General features: G+C 36.4%; 1 protein-coding gene across 2 annotated transcripts; it reads right to left on the bottom strand.

Moving 5' to 3' along the window:
* Positions 1-3: 3 nt before the first annotated feature.
* LOC108139237 (protein CREBRF homolog) lies at positions 4-21,144 on the bottom strand. 2 transcript variants are annotated; one of them, XM_017261906.2, is made up of 6 exons: positions 20,883-21,144; positions 20,043-20,091; positions 3,590-5,691; positions 3,264-3,519; positions 3,014-3,139; positions 4-2,952 (listed from the first exon to the last, which is right to left on the bottom strand). In XM_017261906.2, exons 3-6 carry the CDS (start codon positions 5,591-5,593, stop codon positions 2,843-2,845), a joined length of 2,496 nt encoding a protein of 831 aa, XP_017117395.1. In that variant the 5' UTR covers positions 5,594-5,691; positions 20,043-20,091; positions 20,883-21,144; the 3' UTR covers positions 4-2,842. The 2 variants fall into 2 exon arrangements, with proteins under 2 accessions (XP_017117395.1, XP_017117394.1); XM_017261905.2 differs by lacking the exons at positions 20,043-20,091; positions 20,883-21,144 and adding an exon at positions 14,315-15,521.
* Positions 21,145-22,793: the final 1,649 nt, after the last annotated feature.

Genomic DNA, 22,793 nt, shown 5'->3' with positions numbered 1-22,793 from the left:
TTATTTCGTTTTTCCGCTTTCGCATTGTTTATTTTATTTCATCAATATGTTATCAATTTGGTATGTATTTTGTAATTGTAATATATAGACAATTTTTCCATTGTTGTACATACATCTGTTTATTTAGACATAATATTTATGTTTTAGCTTTCCTTTAATTTTTGCTTAATGCATATGCATACAAAATTTTCAATTTTCAACACAGTTGTTTTGTTTTTATAATTTTTTATTCATAATTTGTGTCATTTTAATTTCTTTTCCGTTTTTTGGTTCTGAAAACGCACTTGTTAATGGTACTTGAGTTTCGTTGTCTGTTCTCCGCAGCTAAATCAAGTGCGTTAACTATTCGGGGGACCGAAAAACTATCTAATTTGAATTTGTTTTTTTTTTGTCGTATCATTCCTAATTTTAAAGAATTTGAAAATACATTATTATGCACTGTTATTAATATAGATATATATGCTTTAAATGGACACATGAATCAGGCTCTTGGTTTTTATATATTTATATAAATTATATTTACTTTTCAAATCGTTATTCTTCTGCTTCTCTACCGAATATGAAACTTGAACTTCTTTTTCATCGTGTTTTGAGGTAGTTTGCTTAGTTTCGTTATGTATATAAAAGTTGTTTTCTCTGAAGCACATTTATATAAAGCACACACATTTACAATATCCGTAACATTTAGGTATACATTTTTTGTTTTTAATATATATTTAATATGTTAATTATACAATATTAAACACTGAGGAACTGTCGTGCTTATTTCAATGCTGCTTCGCCTTGAATTCTGTTTGCTTTACTCGATACTTTTTACACAAAGCCAACCTAAATCCTAAGCACCTGACTTAAATATGATATATGCATATTGCATACATACTCTGTATTTTTGCTTTCGCTTGTACTTTGTGTGTGAGTGTATATATATGGGGTATCCACATGCCCGATGTATTTCTAAAGTTCTACATTTTAATTTTGAATTCTTATCACTTATGTAATGAGGTTAAGCTCCCAAGACATGAATTTGAAAACCCTAAAAACTGATGGCCAATTTTGTGTGTTGATTTAAATTTATGTGCGCTCAATCGGTTCTTTTTTATATTTGTTTAAGCCTAGGTTAACAACTACAATTTGTTATGTTCACGTGTTCATCGCTGTGGGTGATACGAGTACCTAAGTTCTAAGTTTTTAACTTGAATCACTTTTGTATTTTGTAGTTTCGTTCTCATTCTCGATCTGTTTTTGTTTCCCTCAGTTAGAATGTAGTTTTCCTTTCGAAAGTTAATTCTTTTGATATCAATTGAACACAACACGTTAAGCAACAAATAGCAGTAAGAAAGGCTACAAATAGTAAATGGAAAATAAAACGCATATGAGGAGAAACCCGCCCCAAAGAACTACACAACAAAGAAAATTTGAATACAAATATCACAAAATTAGCATCGAAGCAGAGCAAAATTATTCTTTTCGATAATGCAAATTAGAATAAAACTCAAAGTTGTATTACTTTTTGTTTGGTGTTTTCTTATATTTTTTTTGGAGTAGCCCGTAAGTGAAAAGTAAAACTGAAGCCTTTAAAATGTTTTCATGTGTGCCTAAAAATTAATAAATTATGTTTTATATTGAAGGTATTTCATATAAGCAAATCGTAGGGATAATAGAAAAACTTAAAATTATTTCATTCTCAGTTATAGAGTTCAAGCATGAATCAAATCTAAAAATAACATCCAGAAATAAAAGCATAAAAAGAGAAATTAAAATTATATCACCACGCATGTATGTATATATAAAGATAGTTATAGCATATAAGTAAATTAATCAAGTTTCGCAAAACATTCATTTTCGGAAACAATCAAACTTGCTTTAACAAAATGGAAAACTTAAAAACGACAACCTAAGACCGTAATATATATATTGAATGAGGGCCAAAACAATTAGTATTACCGATAGATCTAATATGTAGGTAAATATGTTCTATATAAAAGCTCTCTCTCCAGATTGAGTTAAATGTAAAAACCTAAGACTAAAACATTGAACCAAATTATGCAGCGTTAATATAGCATTAAAAACTTAAACAGATAAATCGCAGTTGTATATAACTTAATTTTAAATAGTTTTTAGCATTCCATATTACTTCTTTTCCAATCGGATCAAATGAATTTAAGCCCTTATTCGTTTAACAGGTAAAACTTGTAGCGAAGTCATCCAAATTCATTTGCTCATCCAACACTCCGTTTCTTAACAATCTTAATAACTAAACAAAATTTTTGTAGTTTACACTTTTCTTCTCAGTTAGTTTTGTGGTTGCCTCTTTCTTTTCGGTTTTTTGTTTTTGTTTCTTTCTATTTGTTAATGTTGCATTTTCAAAATGAATTTTGTTTTTCTTTTGTTTACGTTTGTTTACGTTTGCTTAGCTCTGGTTTTCTGGTTTCGGTGTGGTCGCAAAAAAGTAAAAAATATAATCTTCTTTTTCCAGCCATACAAAACATACAAAGCCCAGGCTCTTTAAATCACAGTTATATCTCGGTTATCAATATTATATCACTCAAGCAGAACAATTGAACAAAAAGTTTTGTTTTGAGGAAGGATGGAGGCTCAGCCAGGATAATTCACGAGCGATTCCGATTTATCGTCGTCGGATCTGAAATTTGAAAGTATATGTTTCTTGTCTTCCACCGACTTGATCCATTTCGTATTCAATTGCCATTCTGTCACAGAATGTATTTTTAGTGGTTGGTAGTGAGGGTATGGTTGGTACTGTTGTTAGGACATTTAAGTGACTAAACTCGTTAAAACTAATCTTGATGGGCGGTTCGTTAGCTTGACATATTATGTTTTTGGTCTACGACGATTTGCGCAGCTCCTCGAGGCCTCCGTTCGGCATGCCACCGCGCATATTCTCCAGCACCTTATTAACGAAATCCGTTGAACCACCCGCAATGCGAATTCCAGCTGCAGAAATCAGAAAAGTAATTGTAATTTGATTTTAGACAATTAGGTAGTTTACACATACATGAGGCGGTGGCGTAAATGCGTGCAATTTGTTGATCCAGCTCCTCGGTGGATTCGCCCTGATTCTTGGTGCGATTCTTGACGACCAAGGCCTGCTTAAGCTCGGCAATGCCATTCATGAGGCGCTCTGCAATTCGAATGATACGAATTAATATTATTTAATGGATGTTACTTTAAATATGTTTTATTAAAACGTATTTTTTAAACTTTATCTTTTACTTTTAAACGATATGGTGACATAGCTAACTTACTGTGTTCAATTTCAAGGCCAAAAAGCTTTATTTTGTTGGCCTCGTGCTGGGCCTTCTTCTTGAGGCGACAGGCCCGTGAGGCTAGCTTGTTCTTCTCCTTGCGCGACTTTGGGCGCACATTGAAGGGCAGCTCGGACACTGGGGTCATGTCGTTGATGGTGCGGCTCAGCTTGTCCAGTTCCTTGCCAATGTTGTGCAGTTTCCTAGCATTGGGGGTCAAATCGTTGCCATCTCCCTTGCGGGCCTTACCGCTGTGCTGTTAATTAAAAAAAAAGAAAGGTAAATAAGTATCTATATAATATTTAATTCCAAATCACTTTATATACCTTGTAGACCTTGATGCCACGCACAGAGCAAGTGGGACTGAAGACGGGGTCTGTCACCTCGTTCAACACATGCGGATCCTCGAGCTTCGATTGAAAAACGAGCCTCTTGCCCTTAGGTCCCTTGGCCTGGACATTGTACTGCCAGAAGAAGCGCTCCTTGCCCTTGCTACTGGACAAGTGATTCGGCGTCGAAGTGCGTGTCTCGTCCTCATCCCCAGATAGTCCGTTATCGCTGCTAAAGTCATCATAGTTATCGCTGTTCTCGCTCGAATTGTCATCCTCATCGTCCTGCGAGAAGTCGATGCCATCCGGCGACAACACACTGCCCGTGCTCAACGAGGAGAAGCTCTCGGCCTCGGCCAGCGAGCCAGTGGATAGTAAATGCTGCCGCGGCTCACGTCGCATCCAAATGTGCTCCAAGCCCAGGTGCGTGGGAGCCGATGAGCTGAGGCGACTCAGCTGTGAGCTCTCAGCGGCGCTTTGGTAGCCAAAGGATTTGCGCACACTCGATCCCGCTGCCTGATTACTGGTATTTGTACTATTTCCGGATGCCGAGCTGCCAAAACCACTGCTACCACCCGGACTCAATGCTGCAGATTGACTGAGGATCGAGCGCTCCGGTGGCGAGGACATGGGAAGGCCCTTCTTAATCAGTTCCTGCATGTTGCGCGACTTTACCATCTGGTATTGCGGACGATTAGCGTGCGGCGGTGGCGGTGGGGTCAATGGCGATTGGGAGGCCTGGCTGCCCGGAGAAAAACTGGCGGAGAGCTGCTGCTGCTGCTGTGGCTTTTGGGGTGTGCTATGATAGATCTCATACGGACTAGTGGAGGAACTGTTCGACTGTTGCTGTTGCTGTGTAAGCGTAAGCAGCGTTTGCAACTGCGGCAGGCTGCCCACCTGCAGCTGTTGGTGGTTTGGTTGATTCTGCTGCTGCTGCTGCTGTTGCTGCTGTAGAAGTTCCATGGGCGGTGCCACCAGGGCATCCTGTCCGTGGGTCTGCGGCGACAGCAGGAAATTGACACTTTGAGAGACTGTTGTCTGCGGCAAGAAATCCTCAATGTTCCCAATGACATCCAGAAAATCGCCACCATTTAGATCGGATAAATCGGCCGCCTGGATCTCGGCCTTGTCGTTGGGAAATATATAGTCATCGTCCAGGCTGAATGGCTCGTGTTTGGTGTGTATAATGGCACTGCTTATATCACTCCACATGGCATTCGAGTTGGGTGTCATCTCGTAGAGCAACTCATTTTGGGCAACGGCTTCCTGGAGCAGAACCTGTTCGCTGACCACGTTCAGGCTGAGGGTGTGCGACATATCGGGTGCAAAGTAGCCACCACCGCCTGATCCGATTCCATTGCTGCTACCTGCTCCACTGGTGTTGCCATTGTAGAGAGTGGAGTTCAGTGGAGAAGCTGCACTTAGGCTTACATCCTGCAGCAAGGTGGGTGAAAGAGAAGCGGCATCGAGGGCATCTAGACCAAAGTCCGATAGCTCCCCCAACGCCAAATGCGAGTGCTGCAGCTGCTCCTGTTGCTGCTGCTGCTGCTGTTGGCTATGTTGGTGTTGCTGTTGCTGCTGCTGCTGCTGCTGAAGATGATGCTGCTGGTGGGTCATGCTGGGTAGTGTGTGTAGGGGACTGGGATGATGTCGTGGTGTCTGCAAATCCGACTGCTGATACGGATGATGATGGCTCTGGTTGTGATTGCTGCTGCGTGGTATTGTTATGGCCGTTGTACTTAGCATTACATTACAGGTATTTGTGGTACTGGTGGAGCAGTTGCTCCCGCTGCTGCTGCTGTTGTTGTTGTTGCTGTTGTTATTATTGTTGCTATTGATGCTGCTGCTGCCATAGCCCGTGTTAATGGTCAACGTGGGCAGGGCCGCACCCACAACAGTGGAACCCAGCGAATACAGATCGTATTTGAGTGTGTTGCTGCTGCTATTGGAGCCGGTGTCAAAGAATTCCGATGACATGGGATACAGCTGATTCTCTGTCATTGTATTTCGTGGGGGATCCCACTCTGCTCTAGGATTGTAGCTACTTCTCCCTCTCCTTCTTCAGTTGGGCGCCCAGGCCCGATGTTTACTTGTGGTATCTGAAAGTAGATAAACAAACAACGAATCAGACCAGTTGCATTCGAAACAGAGACGGCAGCTCATTAAAAGAATATATTATGACTTTTATAATGGCCAGACAACCTTGGCGGCAGCCAGCATTCTCATTTCCATTCCCATTCCCATTCCCATTTCCATAGACTGGTTACTGGTTTCCCAATGGCCACCGATTGAGACATTTTACTGGCAGCCCAATTCCGATAGTATTGGCATATATAGTAAGTACCCCTGCAGCTGTTATCTAGCCGGAACCAAAGCTTTTACCCAGGCCAAGCCAGACCCAAGGTAAGATTATAATTGATGGGCTCTTACACGTGTTCAACAGTGGACGGTCCCAACACGTGATCAAATCGATTTAATAAAAATATCTACATAAATTGTGGCGGAGAACGGTAAATGGTTTTACCCACAGTGCTTATAGACTAAATCTAAAAGTGGCAACAAGATTAAATTAAGTCAGTGGTTTTTATTCGAAACTGGAACTTTCCCTATTTATTATCTTATAATAAACTTATATCAAAACAACAAGGTATACTTCTGGAAACTTAAGAAGATAAACGCAATCTTTTGGCGTCTGAAGAATTTGCAAATCCAAAAGCCAACTCAACACTATTCAACGTTTGTTATTGTTATGGTTATCGCCTATTTTACGGCAAGCCGAAAAGGTAGAATAAAAAACAACAGCGATAGGTCCGGTCCGGTCCCCTCTTTTTCCCTCCGCTTGCCAAACACTTTATACTGATTTGGTGAACAACACATTTTTGAAAGCAAGAAGGCAGAGAAATCATCAACAGTTTTGTTTTGGCCATCAAAACAACAAATGGAACTCGCAAAAAAAAAGTATCAAAATTTGGGTGCTAAAAAGAAACAAGAAATGGCAAACTAAGGCAAAATTAGTAAGCCATTTTCGGGTTTGATTCGATTCTTTCGGTCGATACCACTTCTCGATCAGGTGAAAGGCCTCAGGGTGCGGAACCGATGGTGTGCCTGCTATTGTTGTTTTTCATTCTGTGGCCCAACAATAAATATTAATTAGTTTGTTTACAAATGAAAATACAACATTCTCGTTTTCCATTTAATGTTCATAAATCAGGAAAGAAAAGTGCATCTAGTATAAGAGATTTGGCACAATTTGCGCCGTGCAATATGGAAAATTTGAGGAAATGGCGTTGAATCTGAGGTACAACTTAATAAAAGGTAAACCGGAAAAAGTTTGAGAAAATAGGATGGTTAAATAGGCATCCATTTCTAAGAGTTATGATTTGTTTTTCTTTTAATTTTGTTTTTAAGCACCCCAGCTTTATTTAAGAATATTTAATATTTAATATAATATTTATTTAATGTAATAATTAAGAAGAATAATTACAAGAAATTATTAAACCACAACCAACTCCATCTTTATATCCTGATTGGCTTATCTTTCATTCACTACAACCGATAAGTGAGCACATTCCAGACGATAAGGCCGCCGTTTTACATTAGCCAGTTTAGATTTGAACTTTGTAATGCCCGGTCCCAAGACGTGAAGGTCACACGATGTGTACATACCGACGGTTTTATATGAATGGTAAAGGGGTTGGGTTGTGGAGTGGGGAAGCCTCTCGATATACAAGGCAAACACAAACTCAAACACAGACCAAATTCTACTTTTGCTAAGTGATATGCTTGTTTCTCTGGTTTCTTTACATTATTGCTATTTCCTCTTGAAATTGTTTAATATTCGTCAAAGGTAGCTGAACGCGTTGAAGGCCAAACAATAATAAAAAGCGAGAACTAAAACATAGGAACCGAAACCCGAATGGGGCGCTTATATATTATATACCCGCCAAACCGACCATCAAACATGGAAATAGACGAATAAGGGGGCGAATAAAAAAAAATTATTACATATTGGTTGCCGAAAAAGACAGAAAAAGACAGAAAATCCCCAAGTGGAATCGTACGAAAAATTGAAGAAGGCAACCAAACATTGGAGAAGCACACAATAAAAGATAAACAAGCTTTTCTATATAATGAATAATACTATTAAAAAATTCCTCACGCACACATTTACAACGAGTTAATGAACGCGAAATGTTTGGTGGGGAGAAACGCTAGTGAAAACGGGGCAGCCGCCGAACATCTGATCCAAAGCATCTGATATCGCAGGCAGAAGAGCGAGATTTTAGCCAAGCAAAAAATTAATATGTATGTACAAAGATTCATATCTACAGTTGATCTACCCTATAGGGAACTTACTAGTGATCTTTTTGTAATAAATTAAAGTAACTTTATCTTGTTATAAGCCGTACTTATTGTAGTGTTTGATTTTTTAGTGTTTGATTTTGTTTGATTTAGCATTTACCAAACACAAAAAGATATAAGCAGTAAAGAAAATATTTTAAGAATTGGTTTATATTTTTTTCTCTTATAAATATGATAGTTATAGTTCTATAGATCCTGGTTGAAGAAAGGGTTGTCGCTGTATAAGCTAGGTACAAAAATTTAAAACGAATGGGATGCGCGTGAAGAGCATTTGGTAGATAATTTTAGTAAGGGGGTAAAGTACAAATTTCCAGTTTGAGCCGTGACCAATATGGACGTTATGTGACTAATCGCGAACAACGAAAGGGAAATGAAAATAAAAACAAATCCAAATGAAATTTAAGCGATATTATAAACACATGTACGGGTCTTACCAGCGTATTTCAATACACGATGAAATAATGCAATAATAATACCAATTACTGAGGAAAGCTGGCTACAAAAAAAAGTTTGCGTGGCTTGCTATCAACAAATTAAGTGGAAGAGAGGCGGAGAGAGCGCCAATGAGAGAGCACGAATTTTAAGCAAACCCAAGGTCAAAACTGTTTATTTTTTTATATTTTGTTTTGAATGTATAATTTATCGCAGAGTTGCCTTTGTTTTCAACTTACCCATACAGGGAAATAAAATAAGCTGTAGAGTTGTAAACAAAACGCGACGCTTGTAAATATAAAAAAGCTTTGCGGAGAGCGTGGGCGCTTTGCTTCTCTCTTTTTCTCTCTGGATTTGAGCAACATATGTTTTCCGTCTATTTGCTTTTGTCGCCATCTTCGTAGACTTTAGTTATTTATATAGGCATGTGTACACGTGTGTATGTAGTGTTTGTATAGGGTATATAATATTAAGCTTTTTGTAGCTTTGCTTGACTGACGAGTTTTGTCTGTTGTCGTTCTTGTTGCTGGTTTACAAAAAAAATATAAGCTTTTACATTTCGCCAGAATTTATACTAGATGTGTGTACTCGTGTATATGGGGGATTTCATGTGCTTCTTGATTGCGCTATATATGTACATGTACATACGGTAGTATAGAGCGTTCTTAAAAGCAAGTCTACGAAAGACTGATGAGGAAATGGAAATTTTGACGAAAGGAAGGATCAAGTGCATGATCCAAAAATTACTCATACGCCACGTTTAAAAAACTTGGTCAAGACTACTTATGCTTAATAAAATGTTATATTATATTGAAAACTTTTTAAATACCTTTGTGAACTTGTTTTCAATCTACAGCTTCAGATTCAGATTCAGAATTTTATTATTTACTTTAAAAATACATATGTATGTGTATTTAAATCGAGAATTGCATTAAGCAAAACGGAAATTTTTTGTTCTTTCATTATTTTTTTAAATAAAAGTTAGTACATTTAGGTAGCTGTAAGTAGTATACAAATAAAGTTCAACTATCGAATTCTTTATAGAGAACCTACAAGTTTCTTTTTTTCCACTTTCTATCGTACGTATGTATACTTTTAACACGTTGCAATTAGATCCATATTGAGATTACGCTAAAACAGGTGAGCACGACACGTTTGCATTATCAATATAGAACTCTGATCGTAACGGAGACTAGCAAAACAAAAACAATAAACTAAAAATTAAAATAAAAACAAAGGTAAAAATATAAGACACAAGCCCCGCTGGTTGAGCGCAACTTCCGTTCCGCATTATCAATGGGTCAGTGGCAGTGGTCAATGCCTGATGCAGGGAGTTGAGGGGCTAGGCTAGGTGCTCTATAATTTCCATTGGCCCCTGTACCCGCTCTTCGCACTCGGGTTTGTTATTGTCAACATTTGTCATCAACCGTCACATGTTCCGACAGCATGCAGTTTTGGCCCCTCGTTCTTTCTTTTTCACTTAGATTTTACGTTTCTTTCTAACAAAAGTCTTTTCCTCAGTGGCGCACTCATAAGGGGTTTAAAAACTTATTTTTCTAAAAAATAAATTATAAAAAAAAGTATTACTATTTATTGGAAACTGCTGATGGAGGTTCCCTACCCTTGGGAACACATATAATTAATTTATCTTAATTACCCCTTACAATAAAAAAAGACCCCTTGTCAGAATCCTGCTTAGCCATTTCTTTGTTTAGCAATTTGTGCAAGTCACTTTTACCTTTGTCTCTTTGCTTTGTCTCACTCTTTGCTCTAATTTTAGGAACACGCAATTTTTGCATGCACCCACACACATATAGAAAAACCCCTATACAACAATGAAAATACAAATACAGTAATAAACAAATTTATGTTGAGGTAGCCACAGAGCCAAGTGCAAGTTCTTTCGACTTATTTATAGTGCCCCCGTTTAGTAGAGGGGACATAAAAATTTAATGGATACACAGTACAAAATTGGTATTTTTTCTAAAAGATTTAAATGTTTTCAGTTCCAAATATTCTTCAAAACTATAAAATTTCGTGTTACAGCTATATTCAAACAATTTTTGGTATTTAATTCTAATCTCACGATATCAGCAACAAAAGGATTTTAATTTTGGTTCAGTGTACACAAATGTGAGCATGTTAGGTATTAAGTATTCGATTCTACCGTTTATTTAGTATTCATATGCCGGAATGTTTAGCATAGCATAGCGAATGTCTGGCAATTGATGATATAACACGCTCTGTCGCGTTCGGTTTTTGTTTTGCTTTTTGTTTTATACTTTATACTTCTTATACAAACAGCTGACGTAAATTGTAAATTGTTGTATTGATTGGAAGAGGAAGAGCGGGGCAAGGCATCGATCAGCGAACTCAGGGAAGTGAATATACGTATAGTCGTTAGAGGTGAGAGATCTAGGTTAGTATATAAGAATCGCATAAATTTACATTTAAAACCAAATTTCCATAGCTTAGCTAAGACTTTGAAAATCGTATAGAAAAGTTGAAAAACGCTCGAACCTCCGTGAACTTGGAAAATAATTTACATTTCCCCAAAAACACAGAATCTATCTTAAATTTTCAAATTTGCTAACAAGTTTTTTTTTGTAAAAGTTCATTTTCATATAATTCTATGATAGAAAACTTAAAAATAAAAATATAGTCCACACCGAAACTTTTTTTTTTTTTTTGTAGCCAATTATATTAAATGTAATGATTTGCACACTTCACAGTACTTAAACCAATACTTTCGCTTTAGAAATTCCAAAAACACTTCTACTCCCCCACGCTGATCGTCAGTTAACCACAAACCCCAACGAAACCAACCAATCAAGAAGAGTATATCATATTTGCTTCCCCACCGATTCGCTAATAGGTAAATAATTAAAATCAATTTATATCGATTTAGCAGCACAAAAAGAAATTAGCACAAGCTGTCTGAATACTTGAACAAACAGAAGATGCTCTTGCTGAATAGAAATCAATAAGAATCGTGACCGTAGCTGTAGCTTTCAAGACCGATACGTCTGTAGACGATTAGTCAAATAGAAATGCATTTCAAAGGGTTCGAAAAATCGCGTCTGATGACGTCGGCTCAAGTCGGTGAGGAGGCAGGAACACGTGAGTCGACGGAGCGATTCTCGCGCCTCCTTATCGAGTGGCAAGGGACCCTCCAGAGGCGTCTGGCCGTCAGCTGTAGCTGTACCGCTGTTGACTCCGCCTCTTATCAGCCAACAGCCGCGTGCCGGCAGAGACGACAATGGGCTACTGATAAGCGATACGCTCAATGGGTCAGGCACTTGCAAATTTTCAGAGCTGCCCCCTAACTTTTTAGGGGTGGCGTGAATGGCAGAACTTATCTTATCGAGCAGCCGCAAATGAAGAGATAAACCAACACGAAAGATGACAAACGTATGTTTTGTTTATGCGCACGAATAAAAATAAATTTCGGTTCAGGAAGTTTACGCCCCCGCATGGTATATTTTTTGCTTGTTACCTAGCACTGTCCCTTCTACAAACTGACCCAAAAAAAAAAGGATCGCTCTGCGAGGGCGTTTATAAACACAAAGTATATCAAAACACTTATGACTCATGAGCACTTAAAAATTCAAGAGACAGCGACAACAACAATTGATATAAATATGTATAAATGTGTTTGAATTATTTTTGCTAAAGAAATTTCAAAGAAAAGCAAACAAGTTTGCTTAATGGCCGCATCCGCGGAACAGCCTCTGGAAAGATCACAAAAATCTCCTCCCAGCGGCAACAAAGAAAGTTGAAGGCCAGCAAAAGCAAATGACCGTATATAGACTATATAGTCAGCAATTTCAACAAATTATAATAAGTAAAAATCTTTTTCAAACAATCTGATTGAAAAGTAAACAAATAAGAACAAAATTGAAACCAATGTTTTATGGGGAATCAAGATCATGATGCAATAAAACCAGTTTGATAGATCATCTACACTAACTTTTTACATTTTGTTAATGTAAGCGCACAGACTTTATTTTCGACAACTTGTAAATTAATTATGACACCGTTAATGTGTAAATAATTAAATTACATATGTACATGCGAAATTACTAAAACCAGTTATGATAAACACATCTACTGACAGCTGACTTTATAATTCTATGAGGCTATTGAAAACTAAATGATGAAATAATCCATATGGTTTATATTACTTTGATTGAAGACGAAATGAAATTAAGATACTAGTTCAATTAATAAAATAAAGTACAACTGAATTTGTGAAGAAATATAATTTGGATTAAATTAAAATGATATACATTAAATGGTATCTCTTATGTACATTTCTCACATGTAAAAATTTAACATAGTTATGTGGGAAAAATACTATCATAACCTCTAGGTAAACATGTATTATTAAATTTATTGTCCCGACCCTCAGTGAAGGTTTTGAGTAAATTTGTTTTCAAATATACGCCATATCAACACTTTAATCATTATCACCTCACTTAGCTTTGCCCTAATTTTTATTTTGAGTTTTTTTTTGTTATTTTTCTAGCCAAATTTACAACTCTTATCGTTAGCCTCACTGTTGAGTCTCTTCAAGTACCAAAGAAATTGCTCAAGTTTATATGGCATTGCATCAAACTGATTTAGCAGCTGGATCCGTGTCGTATACGTAATATTGTGGCGCCTAGAAAACTTAAAAACTGGCTATTTGCTTAGACGAGGGGTAAGAGGAATGATTTGAGTTTCTTTTCTACTATTTTACTACTGAAGTTTATCAACATATGGCTGCTTTTTAGACTCTTCTATTTTGTAGTTCCTCACGTGTTGACGCTCATGTATTTATTTTACTTTATTTCTTGTACGAAGTCAACAGTTTTCAACCTTGAATTTTCGCACTGACACTGAACTCAAGCCGACCGCACAAAATTCAAATTGAAATCAATTTCAATTTAATTTTTTGTTGCCATACACAGCAAATTTTGTTGTTGATTTTCTTTTGTTTCACTTCTATCTGTGTGTTTGCCTCTGATTATTTGCACAAATGGGGGAAAAAAAATAGACAGCGAACCTCTTAGAAAAAAGGCCTGAAAAGATTCATATTTTTATCCCACCAATTTGCTTGCCCCTTGGGGACCCGTGGATTTCCAAAAGATTATGTTGACGCGACAGGAAATGCTTAACTTGAGCTGCTATCAAGCCGCCTATACAGTGTGCTCGATACATAAATAAAACTCGAATGTTTATAGGTTTATGTGAGCTGCTTATTTTATGTTTTTTGTTTGCCTTGGTATTGGTTTAGTTTTTTTTTCGTTTTTGTGGGTCTCACATTTCAAAGGGCAGACTAGATTTTCATTTTAAAGTTTTCGGTTTCTGTTTTGGGGTAGAGTTTGTGTTTATGGAGCCCCTTTTCTGGCTTGAGTCAAATTTTTAATTGGTCTGTGGTCATAAATTACCAGTATGTCGGCTTAGAAAAGTGCCGAGTACATAAAAATTGTAATGCCTGCATATAAGTTTTTGTGAACTTTACAGATTAATGTTAAATACAAGATTTACACGATTTCTTTCAAGAAACATAAATTATCTTAGTTTTGTGATCTATTGATTGTGTTTTAGGAAACTCCTCAATAACTTTATTCTTTTGGGTAATTCTAATCAACGGTGTTTTATTATTTATACTTATATTATATAATTATTTATAATTAAGTTAATGAAGAACACACCTTTCTGTCTTATTTAAGCTATTTTATTCCGTTTTAACTTTAAAATATCTTTTCCTTTCTATTTGTATCACCATTTTATTGATATTTTTCTAAAGAATAACAAGATTATTTTGGTAGCACATTAATTTTAATGTTTGGCTTAAACTTTTTCGTTCTGCACCTTCTTTGTGTGGTCGTCTATAAAATCTTAACAAATTTTGTATATGTTTTTGTGTATATTATTACCAACCTTATCTGCTTCTTTCCTTTTTACACCTCGTTGAGTATAAACAAGGCAGAAAATGATGCTGTACTGATTTGTTGTATAAGCGTTTTTATATTACTTCCGCGAAGATTTTCAATTAAATGCACACAATTTAAACATTCCCCTCTCACGGTGTTTACAAATTAATTAAAATTTTGTTTTTATTTAATTTTTCCTCATCCTCGTTTTCGCTTTTCGTTATTAATTATTATGCGTGGTGAGGAGGTCCACGTTTATATGTAAATTTCATTGTTATTTCATGCGTAAGTGTGAGTTGTTTTTTAACTAGGTCACACATGTGGCGATTAAAACGAAAATTTATTTATAATGAAGCACATTTTTAGTATATCATCCAAAGCACAATATACCAAACTAAACACTTAGTTTATATGAATTTTGATAAGGGGCAAATCTTATCAGCGGCCGCAAAAGTCGTTTTTAATTTATTATTTTTATTATTCCGCACATTTACTGCGGGTTGGCACTCAATAATTTTTATGAAACTCGTTTCTAAATTAATGGCAAAAATTTACAACAAATTGAGATTAGCTTTGTTTGCTTTTTGGTGCCTTTGATTCGCGTTTTGTTGTCAATTTTGCGGTTTATTTCCGATTTTCAACCGAGCAGCTGAGCGCCAAGCGAACAAATGATCGATGGAGGCGAGCGCCCCAGAGAGCGGAGCCTAAGCTTTGGGGCTTTCGGCTCTCTCCCTCTCGTTTTTTTTGTTGAGTGTGGGGTTCTAATAAGAATTTATATACATATGTACGCATACAGCGCTATATGTATTATTCGGTAGAAAAATTCCAACGCATTCGTCAAGATTGGCAGCGTTTATGTTTGCTGGTTTATTTATTTATGCAAATTGGTATAGTTTTTTCGTCGCCTCGGAAACTAGTTCGTTAAATGCGGCTATTTCAGAAACTTGTTTCTATAGGTTGCCAATAAAATTATGACAAACAAAACTTTAACTATTTATATGATTTTGGGGTTTTAATTTCTGGGTTTTTCCAATTATTTTAATTTTCACGGTACGCGTACACTTTAATTGTTTTAGTTCTTCTTTTTATTTTGATTATCACACTTTGGTTGTGTGTGTGCTAGCCAATACACTGGTTTGCTGTTCTAAAGTCTTTAGCTTTTAGTTGGCTTATTTTTTTTGACTGCGCTCGTCAATCGTTCTTGACCGATTGATAAAAAGTGTGCAAAGCTCGGCGACAAAGCCAAAAAGCAGAGCGCCAAAAGCTCCCCAATCGCTTTTGTTTTGATTGTACAGCTGGAAGAGAGTACACAGAAAAAAAGCCAGCTCTATTAAAAATCGGTTATCATTGGGAATCAAACCATCTTAAATGAAAATGAGTTTTTTATTTGCCCAACTAAAATGTTAGCTTCATCGACCTTTGGTATAAAAACAATACTACATATCTACATCTACTACATATAAAATCAGGAAATTAAGCTTAATTCTTCTTACTTGTACAAAATGGCAAAACGTTATCGAATGGATAGCCCGGACTTCCTTCACAAATTACAAGTTCAAAATTTTATCACGTGTAGTAAATATTTTTAATTTAAAATTAAATGTTAAATGTTTAAAAAAAAATTGTAATTGACATTTTTACAAATTCAATTTTAAGCAATAAATAAGTATGCCTCCTATCTTAATAAAGTTTTTACAGTGTGGGGAGAGCAGCTTGTCAGAGCGCGGTGAGGCGCATGCCCCACCAGCATTTCCACTCACACAAGTAAGTCTGTCTGTTGCTTCTTTCACTTCCACTTTTCCATTTTGAAGAGAGAAAGAAGAATGGAAAGAAGAGAGACGGCACAAAAAGCTTGAGTACAGTCTGTTGTTTTGGTTTTTATTATTATTCTGCTTTTGGCATTTGATTATTAAATAAATTCATTTACAAAGCTTCGCAGCCACTCTCTCTCCCTCTCTCTTTGTTTTGACGTCACTTTTGTTGTTTACTTCAGCTTGTTTTCCCTTTTCTTGCACATTCGCCATTGTTGTTGTTTTCGTTGGGGTTTTTTATGCAAATTTTGTTATGAAATTGTCTGGCGCTTTGATTTTGATTTTATTTTATTTTTCGCCAGTGTAAAAATAAACTTGTTTACAGCAATCGAAAAAATACAAAATACTATAAGTATGATGCCAATTGTAAAATTAAATAAAATTGCAAGCAATACAAATTAAGCAAAACGCGCCCGCTTTTTTTCGTCGCTGACGTTGCACTCTTTTTGCACCCGGTCTTTATTAGTTTGTTTATAACAAAAACAATCAAGATCGCAACCATATCAATTCAAATTCCGAATCATCTATCAGTTTGATTTGCTTGTGTGTATGTACGTAAATATCTATATAATTTGCAGTTCTTTCCGTCCTTTTTCTTCGATCGAATCGTATCGTACTCTTTGGAACTTCTCGGATATATTCAGCTGATGCAATTCGCCACATAAAAGTGTAATGCGATACAGAGTTGAGCTTAGCTAGCAATAAAAAGGAGGGGAAATCTTAGCATAAAGCGAATAAGTTTGTTTTTTTTTAATATTTAATTGAATTTTGATAATTTTTTAATTTAATATTTGTTTATCCTTCACTTTGTGATAAGTAATACCAAAATCTGTTTGACATATTTAAATTTCATAAATTTGACATAATAATTGATTTTAGTTTTTAATTTATTAGTTTGAATCCTTAAATATTTGACTTAACAATTATTCATCTTATTTTAAATATTTGTTTCTGTAAAATGCAATGTCTCAAATAAATTATTATTAAGTCAATCAAAAAAGACCATTAAGGGCCACTCAATGGGGATACCAGGCAACAAGAAGAGCCTACAAATTCTATGATGTTAAATTATACTAACATGGACAGAAGCGGAATATACTATGTACTATCTATGTACATTTGTATGTGCATACTCTTCGGAAAGGAAAATAACCCACTGACGCACGGAGTTTTTTGTTGTTCTGCCAGTAGCTCCTGTGGCAGCAAATCACAGCCATGTCCTTGAATATGAAATTGCGACACAGCTTGCAGAGGGAACGCCAAGGATACGTAGGGAGCAACAAGGATAACAGCCCGAGCCCACGCTCGACCAACCACCCAAACACTCAGAACAACAAACACAATTGCGGTCAAAACAAAAGCACACAAAAAAAACTGTTTTAAAATATAGTGAATATCTTAGTTAAGTTTTAGGGGCAGTGTTCAAGCTAAAAAAAATTTCTCCCAACAAAAACCAACACAAAAATAAAATAAATAAAAAAATATAAAAAAATTGTTTATGTCAAAATATTATACATAAATAAATATATTTCACATTAAGTTTTGGAAGAAATTTTGATAGCTTGAATACTAGGGTTTTAATCTTGACATTGCTGATTATTTATAGGAGAGAAGGAAGATGCAAAAATATTCGTCATGTTTTAAAAGCAATTAAAGCTTACAATTTTATTTTATTAAATATATGTCTTAGTAAGCATTATCAAATTATTTAAAACAATTGAACAACATTACAAACTTGATGTGACAAAAAAAATGTAAGATTAAAAAAATACAATTTTACTCCCGAGACGTTTTTTTTCTGACCTCAACTGTATGTTTTCCTGTTACTGGGGTGTGATGAATGATTTTCAAGGACGTGGGCTCCGGCATTTGAGTATTTACAAAATATATTCCCAATACCCGATACCGCCTACGTAACAGAGTAGGATTAGTTATACCTACATATGTACATATATAGATAGGTATGTGCTATAGGGATGCGTGGGCGGTACGATTCGGGTTTCATTGGATAGAAGCTCCATATTTCCACTTTCGCTTTCCTTTCGCCGAAGTTCAAGGCAGTGCAAAGCTTTGGAGACCTTGAATAACTGATGGCGTGTTTTTCTTCGTTTTTGTGGGCGTTGTCCTTTGTCGTTGCTTTTAATGGGCGTCTTCCACAGCCGAATGCTTTATGCAGAGGCGCGAATTTTCCATTCACTTTGAGTTCCCTAATTCAGTGTACACCCCAAGGCATAAATAAACCCTAATTAATTAAAAAGTTTTGGGACCGCGTATCCCATTTTAAGTGTCCATCTGGCAACGCCCAAGGCGAGAGCTTTGCTTTAAGCCTTTCCCTAAGCTTCCCGGTAAAAGGCTTTCTCTTTATTCCATGTTGTTTTTGTTATGAACGAGCGGAGACACAACAAAATGCCAACCGCAGACTGTCAAGGACAAGCCAAAGTGGGCGAAACGAGAGGATTGTAGAGATGCAGAGACAGGATTTATCCTTCTGGACCCAATTTCTGCGTCGTAATTTTCCAGCACAGCATGGGGAAAACCCCCCGGAAAACCCACCCCCATGGTTTTTTTTTCCCATTTTTGTGGAGGCCAGCCGGCTGGTGTGTACACAAAGCTTGTTAGTCTATATACTGATGCAGTCCTTCCAGATCACCCCCAAACACCCACTCCCTTAGAGACGTTGTTGTGACGCGTATCGATTTGTTTATGTTTATCAAATGGAAATTGGCACAAGGGGCGCCAGACGAGGCACCTCGCTTCGAGGGCTAAATAACAATGGCACATTTCTTCACTCCCTCTTGCCAATTCCCACTCATGTGTGAGTATTATATAATATATGTTTTTATTCTATTTTGGGCACCCCCAAAAATCATCCAATTCCCTTACTAGCAGGCGAAAAGAGGTGGAAACTAAATTATTAACTCGCGCTAATTTGATGGACTGTTCAAACAAAGGTATTTGAATTTCACAATACTACTGAAAACCTTTAATTAGGATGGAAAGCCCTGATATATAGCTGCATGATATCATTAGGTACTTAGAGATAAATAAATTGATATCATTTTAATTAGCAGTTAACCATATACATAACTACATATACCTTAATTGTGCGAATAAGTTTGTAGGCAGGAGCATTGAATGTAGCCTTTTGGGCTACATTTCTTTACAAATTCTTAAGCCATTCAGTTTCAAAGGTTTAATTTAAAGGAAGAATCATTTCATGGTGAAACCTATTTAACCGGAAATCGTTACAGTTGGTTAAACGTGATTTCCCTAGACCGTCCAGCTTTTTGATGAGCTATATGCCTCAACACGCTTAAATAGAACGCTCGCTCACATGCACACTGCATGTGATAGAAAAAGCATTTTGCAATTTGCTAGCTTGTATAAACAATTTTTTTTCCTCATTTTCTTTCAGTTTTTTATTTTGCTGATTTGCAAGCTTCACGTTCATTGGCCCCAACAGCAACAACAAAAGTGTAGAAAGAACTGATAAAACATAATAACAAAAATATATACAAAAATAAGACTGACAGCGCTTTTGGCAACTAAGCATTTTGGTGGAATACTAAAGACCAGACCATTGACTCTGCTTTCCCAAAGACCAACTCAAGTCAAGTTCAGGGCCAATCGGCTGCTCTTTACTTATTTTTTGTATATTTTTCGTTTTTATTCTTTTTGTGGAAAAGCGTGGTCAAGCACTGTCATTATCTAATATTGTGCGTCACCGTGTTGACAAGTAAAAATAAAACTTGGACAAAGCTTAAGTCTAAAATATAATAAATTGGTGAAATTGAAATGTCCATAGGTTCTTGTAATAACAAATATTTAATTTATAAAATGCTTGACCTTAAGAGAACTGGACGGTATTCCTAAATCTTTTATTTTTAAGAAACAAAAAACCAAATATTATTTTAAAATACATACCTCTAATTACTTTTGCAGTTTTCCGAAATTTAATTTACTCAATGCCAACCTGGAAATGGAAACAAAGAAAACGAATTTAAATATTAAAGCTAAATATACTTTGCAATTTTACGTTTAAAGTACAAAGTGCAGAATGAGTAAAACGGACTAATGGAGAACACAAATGTGCGCGAAAAACAAAAATAATATTTAGTTTTTGTATATGAATAACGTTTTATAGCTCGGTTCATTGATTGCAGACGTCGTCGGCGATAGCAGATATACACATTATTCGTATATATAAATGCATCCTATATGTTTGACAATGCGGAAGTTGTTGAAATTATAACAAATCCAAAGCGAAACAAAGAGAACTGCAGACGGGCAGATATAAAATGGTTGCACTCTGTCTGTCGAGTGTAAGTATTTGCAGTTTAGCAACAAGGCAGCGGGACATGGCTCGTGTCTATACATATAGGCAGATATATAAATTGCCGCCTGCTATCTGCCTGGCGCAATTAATGGATAGCACTTTGACTACTGACAAGGTTAAAGGCGGCAGATACCGACACAGATTTACTCAATTTCCACACAATGACAATAAAGACCTATTGGTAGTGTTTTAAATTAGGAATGATAATTTTGCTAATATTTTAACTTAACAAAATTTAATATTTTGTTTGAGTTTAGAGTTCCTAAATAAATAGCAAATAATTAAGACATGACTAATTATTTTACCCAACTAAATGAATATCACACCAAAATATATATTTGAATCGCAATAACTTGTACTTAAAAATATCAGATTGATATTTTTTTATAAAAAATTATCCAATCTGTAATATTTTCCCGTGAACTTACGTGTGGTATAAAAACGGAATGGCTATAAAAACGGGGCTCTAAATGCGATTAACGAAAACAATCGGTGCGTAAGAAAATCGCTGTAAAGTTAAAGGCGAAGACTTCTATTTAGAGCCATGCTTGAACAACTCGATCCTAAGGATTAGGCAACAAAAAACGAACAACGCGACCGAGGGAACCTAACAAACCGGAAAACGCGACGCGAAGGACGAATAACGAACAACGAAGAGGACTACACAGCCGACCTGTCCGGATTGCACTCGATAACTGTGTCAGCCTCTGGCAGCGGAATGCCTTGAGAGTCGCACAAGAATCAGGAGGCTATAGCTCTCGTCTCAGGTTGAGAACCCTCCACCAACGAAATGCGGGAGAGTAGAGCAGTATCCTGAAATATCCCGGCACAAGACGCGAAGATAGCTGGGGGTGGAAAGACCGCCGAAAAGTAACCCTGAACCACCAAGGATATATCGCCAAATCCACTCTCTTCTTCGCGTACTTTTTTTTTCCTAGACGATTTAACTTTTTGTTTGGCCAGCAAACGACGCGGGGTGGAAAAGCGCTGGCGGCAAGGAGTTTTATGCCATGAATGAGTGAGTAAATTTTCTCCCACCGCTGAATTATAGATGCCGGGGAAAACGTGGATAAGCAACCAAAAAAAAAAAAAAAGATAGAAAAGCAATAGAAAAAAGTACAGTAAAACTGGAAATTGATTTTAAGAAAAACGATTTCAAGGGAAATCCATTAGCAAAGTTCATTAAAACTGAAATATAGTTTGGCTTCACAGGAAAAGTGTTTGGCATAATCGAATTTCAAAATATAAATTCGCAAAGGAAACACGCGAAAAAAAGGGACATTAAAAAAGAGTTATTTAAATAAAACTAATCCTTAAAATTTGATTTATTTATTTTAATTTTATTTTAACTTTATGTTTTTAACAATAATTAAAATACAAGTAAAGTTAGGACAATTTAAAAATTCTTTTTATACTTTTACCTCCGCTTTAGCAATTCCCCCTTTTGGCAATTTCCCCTATTGCATTTTCCACACTTTTTAACGCTCAATTATATAGTACATCGATTGAAAATGTTTGCCGAAACAGAAATTCAAATGGGTATGGAAATTCTGGCGACAAGCGGTGAGGCAGGCGATTAAAAAACAGTTTATAAATCACTGGCAGCTTGTACCCTCATTCCCCCCCAGTTTTCCTTCCGATCTGCTTCAGAATTGTTATATCCCCCGAATCTGCATATGGATGGCAGAAAATTACATACTTAGCTGTGGGTTGCCGCATGCAGTTCTTTAGAATGGATTGCAACCCTCCTGGAAGATCCATTCGGTTCCGTTTCGTTACGATTGCTTTTTCCTTACGGGAAAACTCATTTCAATTATTATTAAAATTTCTTATTTACATTTCTATTGAAATGGTTGGAGGGAAAATCCTAAAGGGGAAAGCGCACCTAAGGTACTAACAAAACAAACCTGAGGAATGAAAAGATTCGGAACTGTTTTTACTGCCAACGTGAAAAATTGGGAAACTATAAAAGTAGCATAACTTTAACTACCAAGGGTAGTTAAGTCGCTACCATATCATTGTCTTGTTTTATTGTCCCGAATCCAAAGCAGATCTCTTCGAGCTGTCTTCGTTTCCCCCCGAAACACCAAAGTTAATGTCCTTTGATCCATATGCGTGTGCTTTGTTCGAAAGCAAACTGGAATTTTAAATTTGGCATTCGAGCAAATAACAATAATAATAAGAGACTCGGGATGCTTTTCATGCTTATCTAGGGCAGCGGGTTGTCTCCTTTTTGAGTCCTGTTTTGGTTCCCCTCCATTGTCTGTCTTGCAAAGTTCTGCAAGCAGCTCGGAAAGTAGAACAATCTTAGAGGAACAAAGGCGATTGATTTATGGCTC

Source organism: Drosophila elegans, unplaced genomic scaffold (genome assembly GCF_018152505.1).
Source record: "Drosophila elegans isolate 14027-0461.03 unplaced genomic scaffold, ASM1815250v1 contig_476, whole genome shotgun sequence".
NCBI classification, from domain to species: Eukaryota; Metazoa; Arthropoda; class Insecta; order Diptera; family Drosophilidae; genus Drosophila; species Drosophila elegans.
The sequence above is the reverse complement of the archived record's forward strand: the minus strand, read 5'-3'. Positions and strand labels throughout refer to the sequence as shown.